General features: G+C 46.6%; 1 protein-coding gene across 1 annotated transcript in view; it reads left to right on the forward strand.

Moving 5' to 3' along the window:
• LOC146867917 (arylacetamide deacetylase-like 4) overlaps positions 1–21,573 on the forward strand; it is a 119,186-nt gene extending 97,613 nt beyond the window's left edge. The window contains exon 4 of the mRNA XM_085608646.1: positions 18,972–21,573. Within this exon, the coding sequence (XP_085464772.1) occupies positions 18,972–19,746 (775 nt within the window). The 3' untranslated portion in view covers positions 19,747–21,573. The remainder of the gene's footprint in view (positions 1–18,971) is intronic.
• The last annotated feature ends 1,732 nt before the right edge of the window (positions 21,574–23,305 follow it).

Here is a 23,305-nt window from a genome sequence, read left to right on the forward strand (position 1 = left end):
TGCAAACCCTCTCAATTACGGCTCAGAACTGTTGAAGGGAAAGGATGCAACCACCCTAAATCAATTGCAGTCCGTCTTATTTAAACACATTTTTTTATCTTCCGCAACATATTTCCCAAGCACAAGTCCGACTGGAATTTGGGCTATTCTATCAATCCCCAATAAGGATGGCAGCACTCATTAAATTATGCTGGAAAATGAGATCTGCTTTACCTGATTCACTGGCCTCCTTGTGCTGGACAGAAATGAAGAACTAGCATACTCATAAAAAGAATTGGCAAATGGCGCTTCAGCAGGCATTAACCACTCTCAAGCTGTCCGAAGCGGGGGCCTAAGTATCAGTTTGCAGCATTCAGAAAAGTTGTTAACAAAGCCGCCAAACTACAAGCCTGGACAAGAGATGTAGCTGAGATGGCACGTAACAAGCACTGATGGTCGGTTCTTCAAACCTACAACGATTGGGGACCACAACCCTATCTTACAAGTCACACAGCCCCTTCGATTCAGCACCTCTTGCCTTTAATCCGTCTGTGAGCCTTACCGTCAAAAGACCAGGTGCCAGCCTGGAACAAACCTGGTCGAACCCTTGCTGCCGTTTATGTTGACATTTCGAGGAAAGTCTATTACACTTCCTATGCATCTGCCCTGCTGTTAGTCCGCTCAGGCTGAAACTCCTAGGGCCAGTCTTTCGGGTCCCTCAGGTAAGATCATGTCACCCCGCTGTGATGACTCTATTAAACAGCCATTACCTCCAGCACTCCTGCAGGGCGACAAAGGTTTTATTGCAAGTAAATAGACTGCTATCTGCTAAGCAGGGTCACAGCGTGGGACCAGTGATGCTCAGACCAGTCGACGGTACGTCACCCCATGCCTTGGCTACACAGCACCTTGGCTAGCAGATATTTTATTGCCCCATATTCTTGTAAGGACCTTTAGCCCCTCGAGGGCCACGCCTTTTAACATGCTTATCCTTATTAACACGGTACACTGTATAAATTGAATTGTGTTTTATTTGCTAGGTCTCATGTAGACTTTTTTTTTAAAAAAAATTAGATTTTTTTAATGATTCAATTATTTACTTTTTTGCAATGATTTTAATTAATCGGCAAATAAAGATTTACTTCCTCCTACGAATCGGCGCCCAAACATACCATTGAGTATGCCAGGAAAGCTGCGCCTGTCCTAAATTTCTATGCTTAACATTGGCAATGCCAGCTGAGGTTTGGTGTTGCTGTTCTCCCATTGCAGAATTGTAAGCTTATTATAGTACTGCACTGGGCAATGTAGCCTCACTGTGCAATTGCATATTTACTTTTCTGTTTTTTTTCTACTGGGATTTATTTATTTTTTGCCCCTGAAGAAATCTGCTTTCCAACGCCCACACATCAGAAGTGGATTTAGCCCAGACCTTTGATGGGGCACATTTTTGATAATTTCTAGAGTGGAAAGGGTTGGGGAGGAGCTGGTTTAGTTCCCACAAAATCACAAGTTTGCAGACACTCATAAAATCTCAAGCCAAGCCAAACCATACCTTGATCCACACACTCCAGACCCCTTGCCTGGGGTTTAGGACTTCACAATTACACTTACACATAGCCGTGACGTCCAATTACGTAGCAGTAAATGGACTTACGCCTTCTATGTATAGTTTTTGGAGGCCCGACAGATGTAAAAGGAGATATTGTTGGCTTCAAAGGTATGTTACGAGCTGAAAATGACTTTGTGAATCGGGCCCTGTGTCTATAATACAGATCACAAATTGAATTATCTCTAGATGCTCAAGTGTTATTGGCATCTCAATTGACGTCTTGTTTGGACCCAGAAGCATGAAAGGTGGAGTTAGCCCTGCTGGCATTTGAATGTGGAAGCCAGAGGTTTCTAAAGGGAACAGTCATTATCCATTCAACTCCTTTACTAGCTATGCAATTGATCTCTTACAGAGCGTGCTACCAGTCAGTTTCAGATACCTCTCTCTAGCAGGTATATTTCCTATAAAGTGTTATGTTTTAATTATACTGAAAAGAGACAGAGTGGAGGGTTATGTTTAACTTTAATCAGTTTAATGTGACAAAGCAAAAGTTCGGTTTTGTCAAAATAACGAATTAGAAAAATTTCAAGTATATATGTGATCCATCCAGCATGTCTTTCAAAAAAAATAAGACTTGAGCCGATCGACAGCATGGTGAAACACTGAATAGATGATTCTAGGCTAGGGGATGTATCACGCAAATACTTTTTGGTTTGCGCCATTTGAACTTGTCACTGATGCTGGTCACTTGGCTTAAGGTGATTTGTACCGGCTGGATCTGAATTTGTCGTGATAAAATTATGTGGTCCTTGATGTGAGAACCAAACTGCATAAAATAATGTATATTTCATTTTATGTAAGTGGCATTCCAATAGTTAACACTTTGCATAATGAAGGAAAAATATCTCCATCGGGACAAATTAAAATACTGCTGCCAAAACTGTTTACGGATACATACGATATGTGAGAAGTTGGCCTGGTATATGCTGTCCACTAGTTAAAGTGGGCACCCTGTACCAGTCCAAACAACCCTTATGGTGATCAGGTCAAAGATAACCTTTTGAAAGCTATCCTAGTGGTAGCTATGGAGAGCAGCCTTCAGGCTAAGTCTTGAAGGAATGTTAAGCACCTTGTTTTACCAGAATGTAACCTTATAGTATTGGTTAAATGAAAGGGAAACCACACAGTAGTTATAAAAATATGTATTTATTATCTATAACACTCTCTAATATCCTCTACATGAGGATAGAACATAAATCAAATAATACAGTTGCAAAGAATCAAACGTAAGTAGCACAATACACAGTAGGCTCCCGGTGGAGACCAAACCATATACTAAATAAGTGGTATAAGAAACACGACTCAGGACTAGACTTAGTCTAGGAGGTGTAGAATTGCTGGGACCCCAAGGAACCACCCAAGGTGAGTGAATTGGGACCCCACGGAGGATGGGTGCAGAGTGAGAACACAACCGCGTGCTCCGTACAATTCAATGGGAAAGTCGCCATTGGAAAATTAGAGATTAAGGACCCTTCCCAGCAGATTACGAATACAACCCTTGGAACTTAAGAGTTTGTAGAGCCACCCCACCCGTGTATACCTTTGTACCAGAGTTACCTATACCAGAGGAGCTGGGTGCATAGGCACGAAGTGGCGTCGGAAAGCCTCGTTGTTTTCTCTGGATGTCGACAAAGTAATGCTGCTGCTGGAAGTATGAAAAGTGTCCGGTGGAATCCAAACGTGGATTCTAGATGAGAAGAACCTGAAAGCAGAGGGGACAGAGTCTGGGTCACTTTAGATTGACCAGGGGCTCGGTAGACGAATGCCCACCGATGTCGGGTGCTTCGGGTGTGTTGATGGTGATCTTGACTCTTCAGCTGTGAGGACCCGAAGACGTCTAGGAAGACCAGGAGCTGGAGGCGAGCTGTCCCACGAAGGATGTAAAGTGCTGAGCGGTCAGGGTTTGGCGGGAGCACCAGTAAGCCTTGGTAGCGGCAAACAATGTAGGTGTCGATCTGGCCCAGCAGGGACCAGGAGACTAACCACAGCAGGGGGAGTCAGGGCAGGCCTGGAGCAACCAGGGGAGCACAAATAAAGCAAAGTTGACCCTCAAGTAGACCCACAGGCCGAAGGCATAGGAGTCGCGAGGGGACCTTAAGCGGTTTCACAGGATACCAGCTAGCAGGGCACAAAGCGTGAGTATGCCAGAGTCCTTCTCAGAAAAGATGCGCTAGGGTGAGGGCTACAAATGGCCCAAAGCATGGAATTGTTGCACGACAACAAGCATGTGCAGCTGCAAATGAACGTGGTGCACAGGAGTACGGGTGTACGGCCCCCACTAGGGATATCTGCCTCAAACTCAGTGAGAGGGCAGCTCAATCTCGGAGGTTTTCAGAAACCCACCTCCTGTGTTGCTGGAGACTTCGGAGTCTGCTTGAGCTCTGGAGCAGCAAACCGGTCAGATGCGTTACGGTGCCTGCGTTTGCAGGGGAGTGACTCCTTCACTCCAAAGGAGATTCTTCTGTTGTCTTGAAGGTCCACAGGGTCCAGCACGGAGCCTGTATGGATCACGGACATTGGCGAGACTGGGGACGGCAAGGGAAGACGAAATCGAGCCTAAGGGAGGTCCAGCGAAGTCCAGCGTGTTCAGACGGTCAAAGTGTAGTGGCATCTTCTTGCAGAATCTTGTCCATGTGAAATCTAATGTCCTGTAGCCAGGTAACCCATTTTATACCCACGGGAAAGTGTTGGACAGATTCTAGGGACCCTCCTAGTGGAGGGAAAGGACAGAGAGGTGGCTACACCCATGTCCTTTGTCCAGTTTCGCACCAGAGCAGGAGCCAACGACTCCCAGAACTGGTTTGGGCTGGACTATGCACAGGGCCACCAAATGTGCACCTCATGCAGACTTTCTGGCATGGAGACCGTGCACCCACCCAGTTCCAATACACTAAAGACTGTCTGGGAGGTGGTCACACCTCCCTGTGACAGGATACCTATTGTCCGACCTTCCTCTACCCTAGCTTTGCTCAGCAGCAGGAGGGCAGACTTGTGTCTGTGGCTGGTAGCATCCATTTTGTGCTGTGAGGCTCGAGAAAGTTGGTATCGGTAGACTTAGGTACCCCCAGAACCTCAGTTCTGAGGGGAGGAATCATACCTCCCACCAGGGTCCGACTGGCCGTAGCGGGCACCGGGCAATCCCTCGGTGCGCCGCATGCGTGGGGGCCGGTTTTGGGCCCCCGAGGGCCGTTTTTGTTACAGGGCTGTTTTTGCAGCATAGCGGCCGAGCACTTTGACAGGGTCGGTTTTGGTTCCCAGTCCAGCCCTGCCTCCCACACCAGTTACTGGTCGAGGTATGATTCCAAAGTGTTTGACACCAAACACGACATACTTCGTTGCAGTCGTTTTCGAGATAGCATGTACCGCAAAGTTATAATGCCCCTCTACCTATATGTCTGGCAGTATCACGCACAGCCCAAGAGAATGGTCTCTAAAGGCTGCAGAGGGGCCCTGCTTATGCACCCTCTCACGTAAAACCTAGCACCCTGCCTTTAGGATTGTTAAGGCCTGCTGTAGGGGTGACTGATAAGGTTTTAAGTGTAGTGATATATATATATAGATATAGTGAACCTATATCTTTCGTAAGTGGTTCAAACACCAGCTTGCACAGGCTGCAGTAGCAGACCTGAGGTTCCATTTTGCATGGCCTCTCATGGGTGGCATAATACATCCTTCAGCCCATGGGAGGCCTCTGAGATACCTATGCCCTGGGTACACGTGTACCATATACTAGGGACTGAGAAGGGGACCCCAGTATCCAACATGGAGTTGTACTAGAGTACACATATGTCAATGTAAGGGAGAAGGCAGATAGGCTGGGGTCCTTAATAGCAGGATCCCAGCCAGACTAGTCAAAAACCAGCAAAACACCAGGAAGGAAAAAAGCGGGGGTAACTTTGCAGTCAGATCCTACCTTACTACACGATACTACTGACAAATGAAAACATCCCCAACACAAGCTGGCCCCACAGGCTCCGAAGGCTGAAGGTGGCCTCTCACATGTGAACCAGTGATGCAGCCAGTGGATACTGTTCTACATTGAAATTTTGATCTGAAAGAGACACGTTAGTGATAGATTCCTTACCTTAGAATATCCCCAGGCGTCAGACTGTATCCGGAAAGTTTTCGCTAGCAGTACCCCTGCGCGTCCGTCGCTGGCGTCGTATGCGCCGAAATGACATCACGGAGACTACTTAGGCGCCACCCATGCGCGCTGACGTCAGTTCTTTCTTTTTCCGCACCAGCAAGCGCAGATCCGGTTAGAGCATGTACCTTAGTCACTTATTAACTACCCTTTTTTGAGACTTTTTGTCTCCTGTACTCCTTGGTGCACATAGGATGCCTGGATTTAAGTCTTGTGGGGCCTGCCGTCGCAATATGTCGGTGGCAGACCCCCACGATGTTTGCCTCTACTGCCACGACTCCCGGTCTTGTCGGGACTTTTGGGCCATGACCCCGAAGGTCTTGAGGGAGCGGCGCCGGAAGCTGCTGGAGGTCCGGCACTCGTCCTAGTGCTGTCCCAGGTCCAGGGACCGTTCCCGGGAATGCTCGCGGGGCCGCAGTCGTCGCTCCTCGGGCTCCAAGTCTTCACCCTCGGATTCGGGTAAGAGACGACACAAAAAGAAGTCGAAGAAGCGAGTTCGCTCTCCGACGTCCCCCCGTCGGTCCTCTGATGCGGACGAGGGGAATAGGGGTTCTGCCCCTGCGGCTCCTTTGGAGCCTGGGAGTCCCACAGCCTACCCACCTTACCTGGGTTCTCCGGCGACTCCCGAACAGGTGCCAGAATTTCTTGCTACCATGGACCGCCTCTTTAGGCCTCGGGCTCCTGCCGGCACGCCTTTGGGCCCCACGGTCCCGTGTCCGGGTCCTGTTGGGTCGCCAGCACCACCAGTGGATCCAGCTTCGGCACCACAGGATCCTCCGCTGTTGGCTTCGGCCCCGGCGCCACTAGATCCAGCGCTGCCGGCTCCGGCCCCAGCGCCACCCTCTGCTCCACCCCCGGCGCCGCAGTGGGTGTCCTTCATCCAGCCCTTGCCCAGGTTCCAGGACCATTTCGTTCCGGCCTGGGATCTGCATTGGGACGCGGCACCGGCTCGGCCCCACCCAGCGCTGTTCTCGACGCGGTTTGTTTCTTCTGTGGCCCCAGCTCTGCTGCCGTGGTCTGTTCCCCATGCGACAGAGTTGGAGGACGACTGGGAGGGGTCCGAGGACCCTCTTGCCTGTCAGTGTGACTCCGAGCAGGAGTGGGTGGACAACTTGGAGGATGCCGGCGACCTCGACGTCTCCTCTGACCTGGGGTTTGCCTCTCCCCCGCCTACCATGGAGGAGGGCACCTCCTACACGATGGTGCTCCGTCGGGCAGCTGAGGTTCTCAACCTTGATCTCCCTACGGTGGCCCTCAAAACTAATCTCCTCACTGAGGTGCTCCAGATGGCGTACAATTTGTCAGAGCCCCTGCTCCCATTTAACAATGCTCTCACTGATGTCTTGTTGGGCACTTGGTCGCGGCCCGCCACAGGGGCCCCTGTGGATAAGAATGTCGCCAGGCGTCACAGCCCGGCGCCTGGTGACCCCGCTTTTCTGACGACTCATCTTACACCTGAGAGCCTGGTTATCCAAGCCTCGACGTCACAGAGTGCCTTTCCCACAGTTCTGCCGGATAAGGACTCTAAGAAGCTGGAACAGTTCGGTAAGCGGTTGTTCTCTGCGGCCAGCTTGGGGCTGCGGTCAGTGAACACCGCCTGCTTGTTGGGCCGCTATTCCCACGCATTGTGGGATACAGTTGCACAGGTGTTGCCTCAGTGTCCTGAGGAGACCCACGCTGTGCTGTCCCAAGCTGTTGCTGAGGGTAAGGGGCGGGTCTGGGAATCAGCGTGGGGGTCAGTCCACTTCCGCCCCCGCTGCTTCTACCTCCAAACCTTCCTAATCCGAGCTTTGTGGAGCATGCCACGCCGGTGGGTGGCAGGATCCGCCACCACCTCTCCCACTGGCGCAATATCACATCGGACAAGTGGGTGTTGCAGGGGTTACTCACTTCGCTTTCAGTCCTCCCCTCCAGCCATGCCACCTCGGTGCCACCGCATGTCAGGGGATCACTTGGCACTTCTCAAGCAGGAAGTCACGGCCCTCTTGGCCGAGGGGGCCATCGAGTGCGTTCCTGGGCCGGAAGTAGGGAGTGGTTGTTATTCCCACTACTTTCTGGTCCCCAAGAAGGACAAAGGGGATCTGCATCCCATCTTGGACCTCCGGAACGTCAACCGCTTCCTCCGGAAGGAGAAGTTAAAAATGCTGACTCTGGCTCAGGTCTTGGCTGCCCTTGACCCTGGAGACTGGATGGTAGCGTTGGACTTGCAGGACGCCCATTTTCACATCCCCGTCCTGCCGGCCCACCGGCGTTACCTGCGGTTCATGGTGGGCCAGGAGCATTTTCAGTTTGCTGTGCTCCCTTTCGGCCTTACCAGCACCCCTCTGGTGTTCACAAAGGTGATGGCGGTGGTCGCAGCTCACCTGCGCAGGTCAGGGGTGTCAGTCCTCCCTTACCTTCATGACTGGTTGTTGAAGGCGGGCTCGCCCCAGGCAGTCGTCAACCACCTCCAGACTACGGCCGACCTCTTGCATTTGCTGGGGTTCTCCATCAACGTGCCGAAGTCGCACCTGAGTCCCTCTCAGAAGCTCCCCTTCATCGGAGCTGTTCTTGATTCGACGCTGTTTTGGGTTTATCCTCCCGAGCAGCGAGTCCGGGATATTCAGGCTATGATTCTGATCTTTCAGCTTCTATCCCGGGTTTCAGTCAGGATGACCCTCCTGCATCCTTCTGGTGCCACATGCCAGGTGGCATATGCGGGCTCTGCAGTGGGACCTGAAGTTCCAGTGGGTGCAGCATCAGGGCAATCTGTCGGATCATGTCCAGATCTCGGAGGGCACTGCACGACAATTGCAGTGGTGGCTCACGAATCGCAATTGGGTCAATGGTAGATCCCTCTCCCTTCCCCAAGGAGCACACAGTGGTGACGGATGCGTCCCTCCTGGGATGGGGTGGCCACCTGGGAGAGGCGGAGATCAGAGGCCTCTGGTCTCCGGCGGAGTCCCGACTCCAAATCAACTTTTTGGAGCTTCGGGCGATCCGACTTGCACTGAAGGCATTCCTTCCCTCTGTCCGGGGAAGTGTGGTGCAGATGTTCACAGACAACACCACTGCCATGTGGTATTACAACAAACAGGGTGGGGTGGGGTCCTGGACCCTATGTCAGGAGGCTCTGCGCCACCGGTGCTTGATGGATCACGAATGGCGTCTGAACTCGGACGTGGTGCAAGGTCTCTTTAAGCAGTGGGGAGAGCCTTGGTTAGATCTATTCGCCACCGAAGAGAACGCGCAATGTCATCAGTTTTGCACGTTAGAATTTCCAAGGCGGCACTCGCTCGGCGACGCTTTTCGTCGCGAGTGGAGTTGCGGTCTGTTGTACGCCTTTCTGTCTATACCACTTCTGCCCAGAGTGCTGAAGAAGATTCGGCGCGACCGGGCCCAAGCCATCCTTGTGGTTCTGGATTAGGCCCGAAGATATTGGTATCCCGAGCTACTCAGCATGGTGATCGACCCCCCCCGATCCGACTGCCTCTTCGAGAGGATCTTCTGTCCCAGCAGCAGGGTACAGTCCTCCACCCGAACCTGTCCATCCTCCACCTCCATATGGAGAGATTGAGCGGTGACAGTTGACAGCTTTCGATCTTCCTCTCGAAGTCTGTGATGTCATTCTGGCATAAACAACAATACAACACCCTGAGGTCTATCCACTATAAAGAAAGTGTGGAAACCACTACATCAAAATAGTCAAAACAAAAATGTGAAACACAACCAATAGTTAAACCCAAACTATATGTCTTTGGGCATATCCCTTTATAGAACGAAATCCCTCACTCACCAGAGGTGACATGCTTCATCATTTGGGATTCTCCTCCCAGAGGAAAAACCTAGTTCCTCTGGGGGCTACAACCCCCTCACTGTGAGGGAGGAGCTCATGGATGTTTTATAATTTAGATGTTGGATATGCTAAATCCACAAATGTAGAGCTAGTAGTATGAGAGAGGGCGCAGCGCAAAGAAAAATTGTGAAAGGAGTGAAGTGTAAAACTAGCTCAAGAACGTAAAAAAAACTTTATTGTAATACGTACTTGGCCAGGATTAAAAAAGTCGTGCACCAGCAGTCAACAAGTTTAGACCGAGGTGAAAAAATGATTGGTCATTCTGGCAGCCAGGCGTCCCTCCTCTAAAACGGTATGTGCCTGTCAGTGGAACAAGTTTGTGGCATGGTGCACAGCAAAGTTTGTGGATCCCCTTTCTGCCCCTCTTTCTGAGGTTCTTCTGTCCCTGCTATCCTTGGCCCAGCAGAGCTCTGCTCTGGGCACTATCAAAGGTTATCTTTTGGCCATCTCCGCCTTTCTCTAGCTTCCAGATCAGCCTTCTCTCTTTAAGTCCCCGGTTGTTAACCGTTTCCTGAAAGGCATTACACACACGTTTTTTTCCCGTGCCGTTCATAATGCCTCAATGGGACTTAAACCTTGTCTTGACATATCTGTTGTGCGCTCCCTTCGAGCCCCTTCATACCTGTCCTTTGCGTCTTCTCACTCTCAAGACGGCTTTCCTGGTAGCTATCACCTCTGCCAGAAGAGTGAGTGAGCTCCAGGTTCTTTCTTCCAAACCTCCTTTCCTTTCTGTTCATCCGGACAAGTTGGTTTTAAGGACCCGTCCTTCTTTTTTGCCAAAGGTTGTCATGCCTTTCCACATCAGGCAGACCATCACTTTGCCCACCTTCTTTCCGCCTCCGCATCCTTCGAAAGCGGGAGAGAGGCTCCACCGTCTGGACCCAAAACGTGCGCTCTCTGTCTACCTGCAGCGCACACGAAAGTTCCGGGTGGATGACCAGCTCTTTGTTGGCTACGTGGGCACCAAAAGGGGTCGGGCTGTGTTCAAGCGGACCATCTCTCGGTGGGTTGTTCTCTGCATCAAGGCCTGTTACTCGTTGGCTAAGAAGGAGCCTCCTGTGGGGCTGCGTGCCCATTCTACCAGGGCGACGGCAGCCACTACTGCCTTGGGACGCGGCATCCCCTTGCTGGACATTTGTCAGGCAGCTACATGGGCCTCGCTGCACACGTTTACCAAGCATTACTGCCTTGACAGTCCAGTCCGGAGAGATGGCTTCTTTGGCTGTCCTGTTCTCCGTGACTTTCTGGTGTAATCTATTCGGTGACCCACCACCGGGGTTGGTATTGCTGGGGTATCTATTCTAAGGTAAGGAATCTATCACTAACGTGTCTCTTTCAGATGCACAAGTTACTACTTGTGTAACGATATATCTGTAAGAGACATTAGTTAGTGATAGATTCCTTACTGCCCCACCCATCCTCCCCATTCTGCGAACTGATTTTTAGGGTTAAGGTCATCCCTTTCGGGGCCAAAGTTTCTTGGCACCAGTGGTCAGTTTCTTGCATGGCTCTGCATTCCTGGCGCGGAAAGTAGTGTATAGAACTAACGTCAGCGCGCTTGGGTGGCACCTAAGTAGTCTCCATGACATCATCTCGGCGCATACAACGCCAGCAACGGACGTGGAACCGCACGACGCCACCTACTGACGCACAGGGGTACTGCTAGCGAAAACTTTCCGGATCCAGTCTGACGCCTGGGGATATTCTAATGCAGGGGTCTCCAACCTTTTCTGTAGTGAGAGCTACTTCTGCTCAAGGATAGTCTTCCCGAGCTACTAGAAAATGTTATACCTGTAAAATAGTGACTACACTATGACCACCCAAAGCAAGATTTTCAGTAGTTACCACCCAAGTATACCAAGAGCGGTTACCAGCAGAAATGCTGGGAAAAAGTTCTTCAATATTAAATGCCTCCCCTTGAATTATGAAGTAACATTCAAATCTTGACATGCCCAGTGGCACAAAGGACATAAGCACAGCAGTACGTCTCCCCAGCTCAGCTTGAATTATCATTCACCAGTTTCGGAAAATGCACATTTTTCTATCTAATACTACTTTCCACTGTGGGCAAACAAACTAAATTTTCCAGAAGAAACCCCATTTGTGAAAACTAAAACTGCCTTTAAAATATCAGTTTTCAGTTTCTGAGAAATGCACAGTCTCAAAACATCAGCTTGTCATTATCATCATGTACTCCCATGTACAAATGCCTCATATGGACAGACTGCTTAGAATTCCCAGGTATTACAGTCATATGCCATGGATGCTCACCATTGGTATAGGAAACAATGGTCCTAGACTTCTGTAAAGCTACAATTCAGTTATGAAAAACATTTATTAGTCAAAGGGCATCCGGTACATATAGAATTAGCATTGCATCATTATTGTACCATCATTTTCTTTACAATGCAAACAAGTATATCTTCAAAAGACACAAAGGCACAAAATATCCCTCCAATACTGACTGTTTTTTATTTAGTTACTTTTATACCAGATCACCATATTCAATGCTCCAAATAGAGAAAAAGGTTGCTCCAAGGGGAGTGTGAAAAAGGAAAGTGCTCGTGAGGTAGGATAGTTATAAAGGAGAGGAATCCAAAAGGCAAATTCAATAACCAATCAATTACACATTCTGGTATCCTTAGTAAAACTGGTCGTGGTTCATAGTGGCACCAGTTTTACAGATAGGCCTGTCCCTTATGGATTTACAAATATTCATTTCATGATTTCCTGATGACGCACAGAGAACATTCATCTGTGAAAAGGCAGGGCTGGGATGATATCAGGTACAGGCCCACTGGGGGAAGAGTGTTGACGTTTCGACCCTGGTGCAATGAGGGTAATTCCTCAGGACGGGGGGAGGGGAGGCAACCTAGGGTGGGGTACAGTAGGGATACAGCCCCAGAGGGGATACATTACCCTCATTGCACCACGACTAATGAATGTTTTTCATAACTGAATTGTAGCTTTAAAGAAGTCTAGGACCGTTGTTTCCTTTACCAATCGTTACCCAGGTCCGTGGACAATTGTGGGTTACCCCATTATATCATAATGGATGCTCACCATAGCAGCACGGATGCCTGGATTATGCCAGTAATGCCCACCATTATACTAGGGTCACAGTTGTGCCAAGGCTGGAAATCAGAAGGATCAGGGATAAGGCACATATCAGTCATGACCATTAATATGCCAGGAATAGGTACATATCGGCCAGTCATGCTCAGAGTAGGTCTATGATGGCTGCCAGCATACCACAACTAGACCAAAAATACTAAAATAGTCAAGGATGACCATAATTATGCCATTCGCACTATTATGTCAGGAATGGACACAATTATGCCAAATATAACACTCTTATGATGGGGCTAGCATATATATTTGGCGGTTCTTGACATCAGGCATAGTTTCAGGAAGCAATAGTGTTTATTATGGGCACACACATAAATGTTGATGAATCTCTGGATTATACCGTTCTCCTCAGGTCTTGAGCTGATCATGCATCTAACTGACACATTTTCACTCTGACTCCTGCAGTCCCGCACTTTGGTGGGTCAGCACTGATTACAGCTCAGGCTACTGCTGCCATACTTTTTTGATGGTGCACTGTTCACACACATGTTGTGACTGATAAAGGAGGGACTGCAACATGGTCAATCTGCTTGTGGCTTAAAATATATTGAGATTGGATACAGACTGTCATGTAGCAGGTCCTATAAACTGGCACAGTGTGTGGTTGAGTGTTAGTATGAGTTACTGTGATAAGTTTGGCTGGCTGTCACTCTTAGGGTCTTGAGATGATCAGTGCTGCCTTCTTTAATAGACACCTACTCTGAAATTGATACTGGGCTTGACTTCACCTCAGAGAGCTACTTTGAAGGTACTGGCGAGCTACCAGTAGCTCCCGAGCTACTCGTTGGAGACCCCTGTTCTAATGTAAGGAATCTATCACTAACTAATGTCTCTTACAGATATATCTTTACACAAGTAGTAACTTGTGCTTTAAGGCTCAAAAATCAACATAAATAACTGATAATGTTTATTAGAATGTACTCACTGGAAATGCTTCTTAAACACAACTAAAACACCTGTCCTTAGGGTTACCTGTAGATTATCATGAACATTTATCTATGCAGGAATATCCACTGCAAGATAGAGTTTTGCTGTGGCCTGCAGAGGACCACAAACTCCCAGTCTTTCTTCCTGAGCCGTTTTCAGTTTCTCCATGCGGAGAGGATTGAATTGAGAAGAAGTCTTGCCACAGAAGGTCCCTCAAAGTTGGACTTGACCCTCTGCACCTAACAGGGACTCCCACTCTGCATTATGGGAAGAGAACATTCACAGACTTCTCCTTGAGGAAAAAACCTGTCACCCATCTTGCATGGCTGGTGTGACTGATAGGTAGACGTTCACAGCCAACTGCCTCATTTTGGGTAATAGGCTGAAGCTTTTCTTCAGCTTGTTTTCAACATTTTGGCTTAGATCTAAGTGAGCCCTACTGCTTTTGGTGCTTTCAGAACGTGGAGTGTACTGCTGGCTGTTTCCTCCTGGCTAGGAACAAGCCTGATAGCCCCCGGCTACCTACCCTGCTGCTCCTGATGACATTGACTGCGTGGAAGATACCAGCTGACCCAAAGAGTCCAGATACATGGACAGAGCACATAGAAACCCCCTTTCCCATACCATAGATCTAGGAAGGCTGACCCATGAAACCCACTCTGTGCACCTGTTCTTATTTTCCGCCTTCTGGACCAGGATGGAACTGTGTGGCTTGTGAAAACCCCTCTGTGTTTGTGGACTTTTTTCTATTCTGTGGACCAGATCGTGATGTGACCCTCTCATCATTGAGGGTAGCCCCCGTTGTAACATAGTAACCCTTTTGTTGCGAAGATTGAGAATCGAACATTATGGGGTGCACTGATTGAGATTTGCTAACGATGACAATCATTCACTATTAGTTAATAGTGTTTAGCCCTTTTAATGGGCTTGTAACAGCATTGATGTGATATTATCCTGTCCACTGAAGCATTGTTTCCCTTTTAACAAAACCTTATTGATCGCAGTACTTACCGTGCATAGCCAGATTCCCTGGTGTTACTAGTATATTGATTGGGAACTTTATTTAATTATGTGTTCATCAGCTGCGGCTCCTCCACTAAGGTGGAGGAGCATCACCCCACTGAGTTCAAAGGAAAAATTCAATTATAATAACACAACGTTATTAACGTTATGTTGCTATTATTTTAGTTTATGTATGAAGCCCGAGCCAGGTTAGGGCTGGGCTTGGCTGTCCTCACAGGAAGGAGTGGTTGCCGCACCCTGAGTGTCCATGACGGTTTGGCTGGCTTCTTGGGCCGGCTAAACGACCATGTGCATTTAGCATGTTCTCCACCGGCTGAATTGCAAGGCCAGGTGGAGAACATGCACAGACTACCACTACCTGCCTGAGCGCCGAACCAGGGCACTCGGACCAATCACGACGCTGCTGTCATGCTGGTGACAGCATTATTGTGACTGGCTAGGGGACGCACCACCTCCCTTGATTTAGACATTGACTTCACACCCACATCTACTGTGAGACTGACAGAGGCTTAATTAGGCTAATGATCTGTCGTGGACCAGGTATCTAGAGCCCTGGTTAGAGGGGTATTCAAACTTTGAATGCCTAGTGGTCCCCGTATCTCCGGGTGAAAAATCTTGAAAGAAATCCATGCGTTTAATTTTCCCCTGTAATAAGGTAGTGACAATCACAATTGACATACACATCAAAAGAGTAGTTGGGGCCTTCAAGTTCTTCTGTGAAAATCAGATATATAAGCCAATTTTAAGAAGTCCAGTTGAAGGCGGGTAGACAAATTGTATTGCTCCACCAAATTGTTTACTGGTTTGGGATACACACCTGTTAAAACTGCAAGGGCTGCAGTCACAAGCACAACCCTGCCCAACCTCCCTCAGAACCCCAAATGGGCAGACAAAATAGCTCCTTTCTAGCCTGGCCACAGAGCTCCTGACTTGCACTGCACTCTGCTCAGAGCAAGCAGTAAATATATGTGTAATAGTGCTGGAAATGGGGGAAATCATGTGGATTTTCACCCAGTATTCAAGTTATTTATGCCACATTTCGATCAAAAAGGACTGTATTCAAGTGCTGGAATACCAGCTGGTGTACGTGTCCCTCAATCTGGTTAATTCATAAGGAAGCCCATAAAATGAATTAATTCTCCAAGGAGTCCATCACAGCTGCTGAATATACATTCGTGAGGACTTAAGAAAATGTTGTCGCAAGTAGTTTTTTATATTCAGAACTTGGTATTGAAAATCAGACAGAGGCAAATAAATCACATTGTTGAAACAGACTGCATAGGCTTCATATGGCAGTATTAAGATATCTGCTATTTGTATTTTTATCAACAATTTGTTCAAAATGTGTGCTCTGGGACTGATTATATTTGTGCACGCTCACATTAGCTCACTATTTTTGATTACATGTTCCTGAGATCCTTCCGTGCACTAGCTGCAATTTACCTGTTGTGACAAAACTGACTGCACCACAATCTTCTACTCCAGATTGTGGTAATCAACTACCTTTCAATCTTCTCTTTTTTCTTTGCTGTCCTCTTATTTCATAGTGAGCCCAGGCCCTCTTTCATCCTGTCACAGACCATGTAACATACATCAGACCATCAACGGACGCTACTTCTGGCCATCACTTTTACGTTGCATGCTGCCTGGATCTTGGTTTGCTGCATTCCCTTCCCCTGTGTTTTCAACTGCCCAGCTGCCTCGCCAAATGTAAATGTGCTTTCACTGGCAGTGGTCTATTAATAGCATCTCATTGAAGCTCAGTCATCCAGATAGATCAGAGAACTACATTGAATCTTCACAAAGGTAGCTCATTCCCTTTTCCCTCAATTAGAACATGGCCTACTTCAATATCCTTACACGAGAGTCTGTTTAAACATCATGTGGATCATCAATGGACATGGTTTACCTGAAAATGACTTTAAAATGATAGACAATGTCTCTCCCCTGCATAAACCCACGTGACTAACAAGGGTAGCCCATGGCATATATGTGAAAAGCAATCACACCCTTAGACAGCTAAATTGCAGCTGAATTCTGCAAACAAGTTGCCGCTACATGACATTTTATAGATGCTTTGATGTTCAAACCTGTAGAACTAGCACATACATCCCACAAGGGCAATATTGGCTTTATCCGGCCGCACAGGCGTTATTTCTGTAGTATAAGTACAATCACATTAAACCTTCTAATGGTTTTCCCGCTCAGAAACCATAAATTCAAATGAACAAATATACATAAAAAGGGAGTGTTTAGGAAGTTATCAAAAAGTTTTTCATATAAATTAACTCCGTCCAATGTAGTCTAAATTCTTATTCCAATCATGCAACTTCTTCTGTCAGGTCCAGCCAATGGACAAAAACTGCTTGGGAAGCTAAATAAGTATTATTCCAAATTTGGCTTTGGCAAACTTATTCTGTATTCTTTACAAAATCCAACACAAGCAACGGCCGTTCTGCTTAACGTAGCATGTCCCATGGGGGATACATTCACTTTAAGCATGCATTTTTATGGGATATATCTATCCAGAAAAGCGTCACTAAAAGAGAAAATAAAAACAATTCTAATCCCTTATGAAGTCCCTGTTAAAGACGAAATGCGTTGGCTTGGCTGCTGTTGGATTTGGTAAAGAATACATGTGCTTTGAAAAATCATGCCGTGGCTCCTGCATTATATTGAAATCTACTAGAAGAATCTAGGTGTTTGAATTATCACTACATCGAGCCAAATTTGAAATAATACTTACTTGGCTTCCCAAGCAATTTGTGTGCATTGGCTGGATCGAAAGAAGAAGTTGCATGATAGGAATAGGAAAAAAAATGTGCACTGACATTGTATTGAGTTAATTTAAATTTAGTAAAAAATGTTTAGGACTTCCTAAGCACTCCATTTTTACGTATACCTGTATATCTAATTTTCACTTCACATCAGATCATGACCAAGAATTATGCATTTGCAGAAGGTTGTGACAGCCAAAATGTTCACGTGATTAACACCCTTACTTTAAACATTTCAGGTTTGTGTTGTGTTGCTAATGACATCAATTTAAAAAAAAAAAAATCATAGCCTTATCTGACTTTTGCTATTTCTTTGGGGGCGGTAACTGTAGCTGTGTTCACTATCCCTGAAATAGAGACCTCTAAATAAATAAGAGTAAATTTTGCTTATTCTGCACATGGAAATGTAGTTACTGAATTTAAGCTTTCTGGGCAAAAGTGACCATAGATAGGGAGCTTGTACATGTGATAGATTGATTTCTGGATGAACCTGTAAATTTAGTGGCATATTTATGAAAGTTTTGTGTCGCCCTTGTTCAATGCAAGGCAACGCAAGGGGGACGCAAAACCTAGATGAGATTTACCAAGCCCGCAAGGCCACCGTGCATGGTTCTGCATGGCTTTGTCAATTTGGAGTAATGCATGGCAGCTCAAGTCACTACCTTGCATTACTCTACATACTTGGGGTTGTTACATGGGTGGAGTGTGGGTGTTCCACACATCTACCCTTGTATTTCGAGGCATTCTCAGAGTTATCAACAGTGGTAGACCTGGGAATGCATCATTGTACACCTTCTCACCAGAGGTGCAACAAGGAGAAATAGCTTTATTATTCCTCGCTGTTTCCTCCTTCTAAGTGTGGTGCATTTTGCAGCACACTTAGAAAGAGTAATACACTTCTAAGGATTGTTTTTGTTAAAGAAGGTGTCCCTTCCTGCACAAAAACAATCCTGTCTGTAATGCACGCATCCTCGCTCCATTGTGCAAGAGTGCCTGCGTTGGTGCTATTCTGCTAATTGCGCACCAACACAGGCAGTGGACAGGATGCGGCATATCTTGGTAGATATGGTGCATTCCTACCCTTTCACGTAGTGCAGAGCAGCAAGTTGCATGAAAGAATGATAACTATGGGCCTTAATCCTTAACACAGCTTATAGTGCTGCCTTCAGTGGCTGTAATGCTTCGGCATACATAGGGCATACATAGATTTATTCCTTTATCTGAGGGAAAGGTGCTCCGTCAATCCTGTTTTTATGAAAGTGTTTTGATTAGACAATGGCGGTTGTTGGACACTAATTTAGTGACCATACAAGTGATCGATAAGATTGTAGTACATCTAGGGAGGTATCCATTAAAAATATTGAGATTTACATAGCATTCAACTAGTAAGATTAACTCTTTAGCACATATCACTGTCCAAATTTTTCTTGGCTCCTAAATAGTGGGATTGCAGAAGGTGCTCGGCCCATTGCACAATATTACCCTCTCCCAGTTATTATGGCTGTTTGATAAATGCAAAATGTAATTCTAATATTTTTTATTTTATAGCTATCGATTGTCACCGGAGCACAGATATCCCGCTCACTATGAAGACTGCCTCAAGGCCACGGTGCATTTTCTGAAGACGGCAAAAGACTATGGAGTGGATCCTTCCCGGGTCATTATTAGTGGAGACAGTGCTGGGGGCACCCTCGCTGCTGCAGTTTGTCAAGGGCTGGTGAACAGAAAAGGTCTTGCAAAGCCTTGTGCTCAGGTTCTCATCTACCCACTGGTCCAGATGGCAGACTTCAATCTGCCATCCTACCAGCAGAACCGCTCTGTCCCCATTTTGTACCGGGAACGTGCTGCATTCTATGTTCTGCAATACCTCAATGGGGATATTTCTCTACTTGATGAAGTATTAGAAGGTGAGCATGTTCCAGACGACAAAAAATTAAAGTTTCAAAAATGGTTAAATTCTAATAATATCCCTGATGAGTTTAAAGTAAGAGGTTATAAGCCTCATACAGTCAGTTCAGAGGCAGAAAATGTCTTTGACCAGGTCAAGGATGCATTTGAAATGGCATCTTCTCCACTTCTTTCTGAAGATTCCATCATCTGCAGTCTACCGAAGGCTTACATTTTGACATGTGAATATGATGTGCTTAGAGATGATGGACTGTTGTACAAGAAGAGACTTGAGAACAGTGGAGTTCCTGTGACCTGGTACCACATGAGAGATGGCTTCCATGGAGAGATCTGCTTTTTTAATGGTAGCTTACTTGCATTCCCATCTGCAAAACTAGCAGTAGATGATATTGTGAATTTCATTAAAAGTGCATAAAATGTTATTTGTATACTCGACTTGCAAAGACACCTTTTAGAAAACTTTGTAAAAAGGTATTTATTTGAAACAAAACAAAGGTACTACATTAGCAGAAAAGATTCAGTCTTTATCATGTTCACATCTAGACCACTATTTGATATTTCACAGAATTCTCAAGAAGAAATGTTAGTTATATTATATGCTTATTGTATACATACAATTCTACAGTGTTCTAACTTCGTTCTCTGTGAAAATAGTATTTGGAAATCTCACTGTTGTCAAGTAAGCAATGTTAGCCAACGTTAGTAACATCCCTGCATTTGATTCTACCATTGCATTCTTAATCGCTAGCAGACACTTTGTGTTCTTTGCCTTATGGGGTTTCTATAGTGTAGAATGATGACAAATAACTTTCTAGAAACCATGTAGACCAAATAGTGAGAACTGGGTTTGGGTAATCACCACGGGGTTCTTATATGTCCCCTTCCATTTAACTAATAGGACCAAAGCCCAGTTGACCAAAGCCTCCCGGTCAGACCCTCTTTTGATTTTGGGGTTATGTTTGCCCTTGCTGGAGATAAGATGGTGCTTTATTGGCGTACTAGATCTATGTTGTGTGTTTACGCGCCACCCACTATATCACAGCACATCCTTTCTTTATAATCAAATGGCTGGTGAAGATTTTCGTATATGGGAACTTTGAAACTTGGTTGAAGCTGTATCCAGGCTTCTGGCAATGCCCCCCATCCAAATGACCTAATTTAACCCCATACCAGGGTGTATGTAGGTTGTGAAATGGTTGATTCTGACTTTTTGTCTGTATAATGGTAGAAGGACAAGTTTCCTGGGTCAGCAGCAAAAGCTGCGCAAACAAGGTGAGTAACACCAATAGCCGACTTAACAGCAGCAGACTTGGTGTGCAAACAAGGTCGTTGATTATTCACCCATACTGGGATTCAGTTTGCATGCAGAGAGCTTGTATCCTTTGAACCACGACTTAGTTCTCAGCAGATAGTTAAATAATAATGGAAGGTCATGATGGTGTTTTTTGACCATTTAAAGATTGTTTTTTATAATAATGACATTTGAAATGGGGCACATGAAATACAATTCTCCCTCTAGATCAATACATTTCTCACATTAATCCCTTTAGGTACATCATATGCAATGCAAAAACAAAATACAGATTGAATCATTTTGCCAGCATAAGTATCTGCTGATGTGAGATGGGGACTTTAACCACATTACTATCATGTCTGTTCCTCCATGCCAAAATGATTGAGGACTGGTTCATCTGGGCCCTACTGGAGACCTCTAGGAATATGTTGAATGATACAGTTTCTAGGAATCACCTCAACCTTCTTCCCGCCTGCTTGGTAGTCTCCACATACCTTCTAGCTGCCTCCTCTTGATTCATAGTAAGTAATTACTCTTCTCCATCATTGCCTTCCACCATGCTAGGTACAGCACTGATGTCTGCGTTCCAGCCACAGAAATGCGTTCTTGTGTCGCATTGTCATTGCACCAGTGCTTCTATCCGGAAAATACATTTCTGCAACACTAATAAAACTGTGCTGAGTGCCTCATTCCCATAGCACCTTCATTGATGTCACTGCTAATGTGTTTTGTTCTGTTGACTTTAACATCATGTATGATGTCATAATCAGCGCAGTGGTAGCTCTTTGCTTGCTTTGCTTAGTAGAACTGACAATTTACATTATTTTGTAGGTTTTTTGTAATAATCTTAATGACACTTTGATCGATGTTTTTTTTATTGGGAAAATGTGAGGGTTTTTCACCAAGCTTTATTATTCTTTTGAATAAAGAACCATATATTTCTCTACACAATGGTTTTCAGTAAATCTTTCTTTTCTGATGTTGTACTTTTTGTTACCTGGCAACAGCATTCTGCTCTCAAACTTCGCACCTGAGAACCCGCTGTACACAGTCTGATTATGGACATTTACCTCTAGGCAGACAGCATCGCCTGCTGCCACAGACGGTGCCACAACCATGTGCCCAGAAAACGTCTGTCATGTGCAATTAACTCCTGGTGCAGAGTGTTCCTTTTTGCCATGCCATATGCCCAGCCCATGTGCAACAAAGTCTACAGCGCCTGAGCATTAGGCTCAGCCTGTTGTCTTTGTCGCACTGTGTGTCCATCTTGCCTGAGCCATGGGCTTTAGTCTTACACAGCAGGCTTTAATCATGTGGCATGGCTTATGGCAGCGCTTTGAACCCAGTTCCCATGGCCCGGAATCTGTACTGCCTTCAGTCATATGCAGCAGAGTCTGGGTGCTCTGTGCCACTTCTGACCATACCTTGTGCTCATGCATGAAAAACACATTGCACCAGACCTGTAATTGACCCACTCCCTGTGCCCACCTCCTGTGCTGTTCAGATGCTATTGGCCTTTTATTTTGTTGGTGCTATGTGGTGTTTTGGGTGTAGAGCATGGCCCCTGGTCACTCTGCGCCCTACCCTCAAAAAATACTGTCCCATGGGATCTGGACTAGACCCAGCTGTGCATGTCCAGGAGTCTGGCCTTGCACCCAATTCCCGTGCCCAACAAATTCACCAATCCTTCTGCCCAAGGCCATGCATGGGTACCGAGCCCTGTGCGCCCAGTTCATTTGGCTGTTGCCCTCTGTGGCCTAAGGCACTGGACTATTGCCACAAATCAAAGACGAGTAATCATGAACAAAAAACTGTTTTTGTTTGTTTTTGATCCCGTTTTTTCAAATACAAGAAGCACATTATTTAAGTTTTTTGTTCTCAAGCTCTGTGTGCCCGTTTAGATTTTCTACCTAGGATTAAGTGCCATTTTCTGTCCTTTTGATATGTTCTCCGATGCCCACTGGGGCTGGCAGGTGCATCACGCACCCCTAATGAACTCCCTCAAACGTCTTGCATTGGCTAAAGTTTGCCTTTGTAATTTCTTCAATCGTACATGGCAATCCATTTGAGTGTTTTTTCCAAATATGTTGGGAAAATTTACCTCGGACAATCACACTTGCTTTTAAATTAACTGTGGGCCTAATTACTATGTTGGGCCGACACTGTATTGGTCTGGAACCGCCTGACCTTAGGTCAGTGATTCCAAAAGCAGGGTTACGATGTAATCGCCCACAGGGTGGTCTCAAACATGCATTTTACAATGGAAGCCTGCAGCATAAACTTCATTTGTAAAATACATTGTAAAATGCATGTTTTGAAACATCCCTGCACCGTGTGGCACTGGTGACTGCCACACAGTGCAGAGATGTTTAGGGGGTACCTTAGGTGTCCCCATAGCGGAGGGCCAGGGGGAAGGGGGCCCTGCTAGGAGCCCCAAAGTCACTTTCCACCCACCATGACAATACAGGCGGAAAGTTCCATCATAATCCCGTCGGCAGAGCCGAGCCTTGTGGGATTATGGTGCCTTCCGACGCACCAAGGAGCTCTTGAGCCCATCACTAGAGCAGTGGTCCCTCTGCCTGAAGCCTCTGCCCGCCGCAGCATAATGCGGCGAGAGGACCGAAGGGGCAGATGTAGGTGGGACTGACACCGACCTGCTGTACGTGTCGGTCCCACCAAC

Source organism: Triturus cristatus, chromosome 1_2, assembly GCF_964204655.1.
Source record: "Triturus cristatus chromosome 1_2, aTriCri1.1, whole genome shotgun sequence".
NCBI classification, from domain to species: domain Eukaryota; kingdom Metazoa; phylum Chordata; class Amphibia; order Caudata; family Salamandridae; genus Triturus; species Triturus cristatus.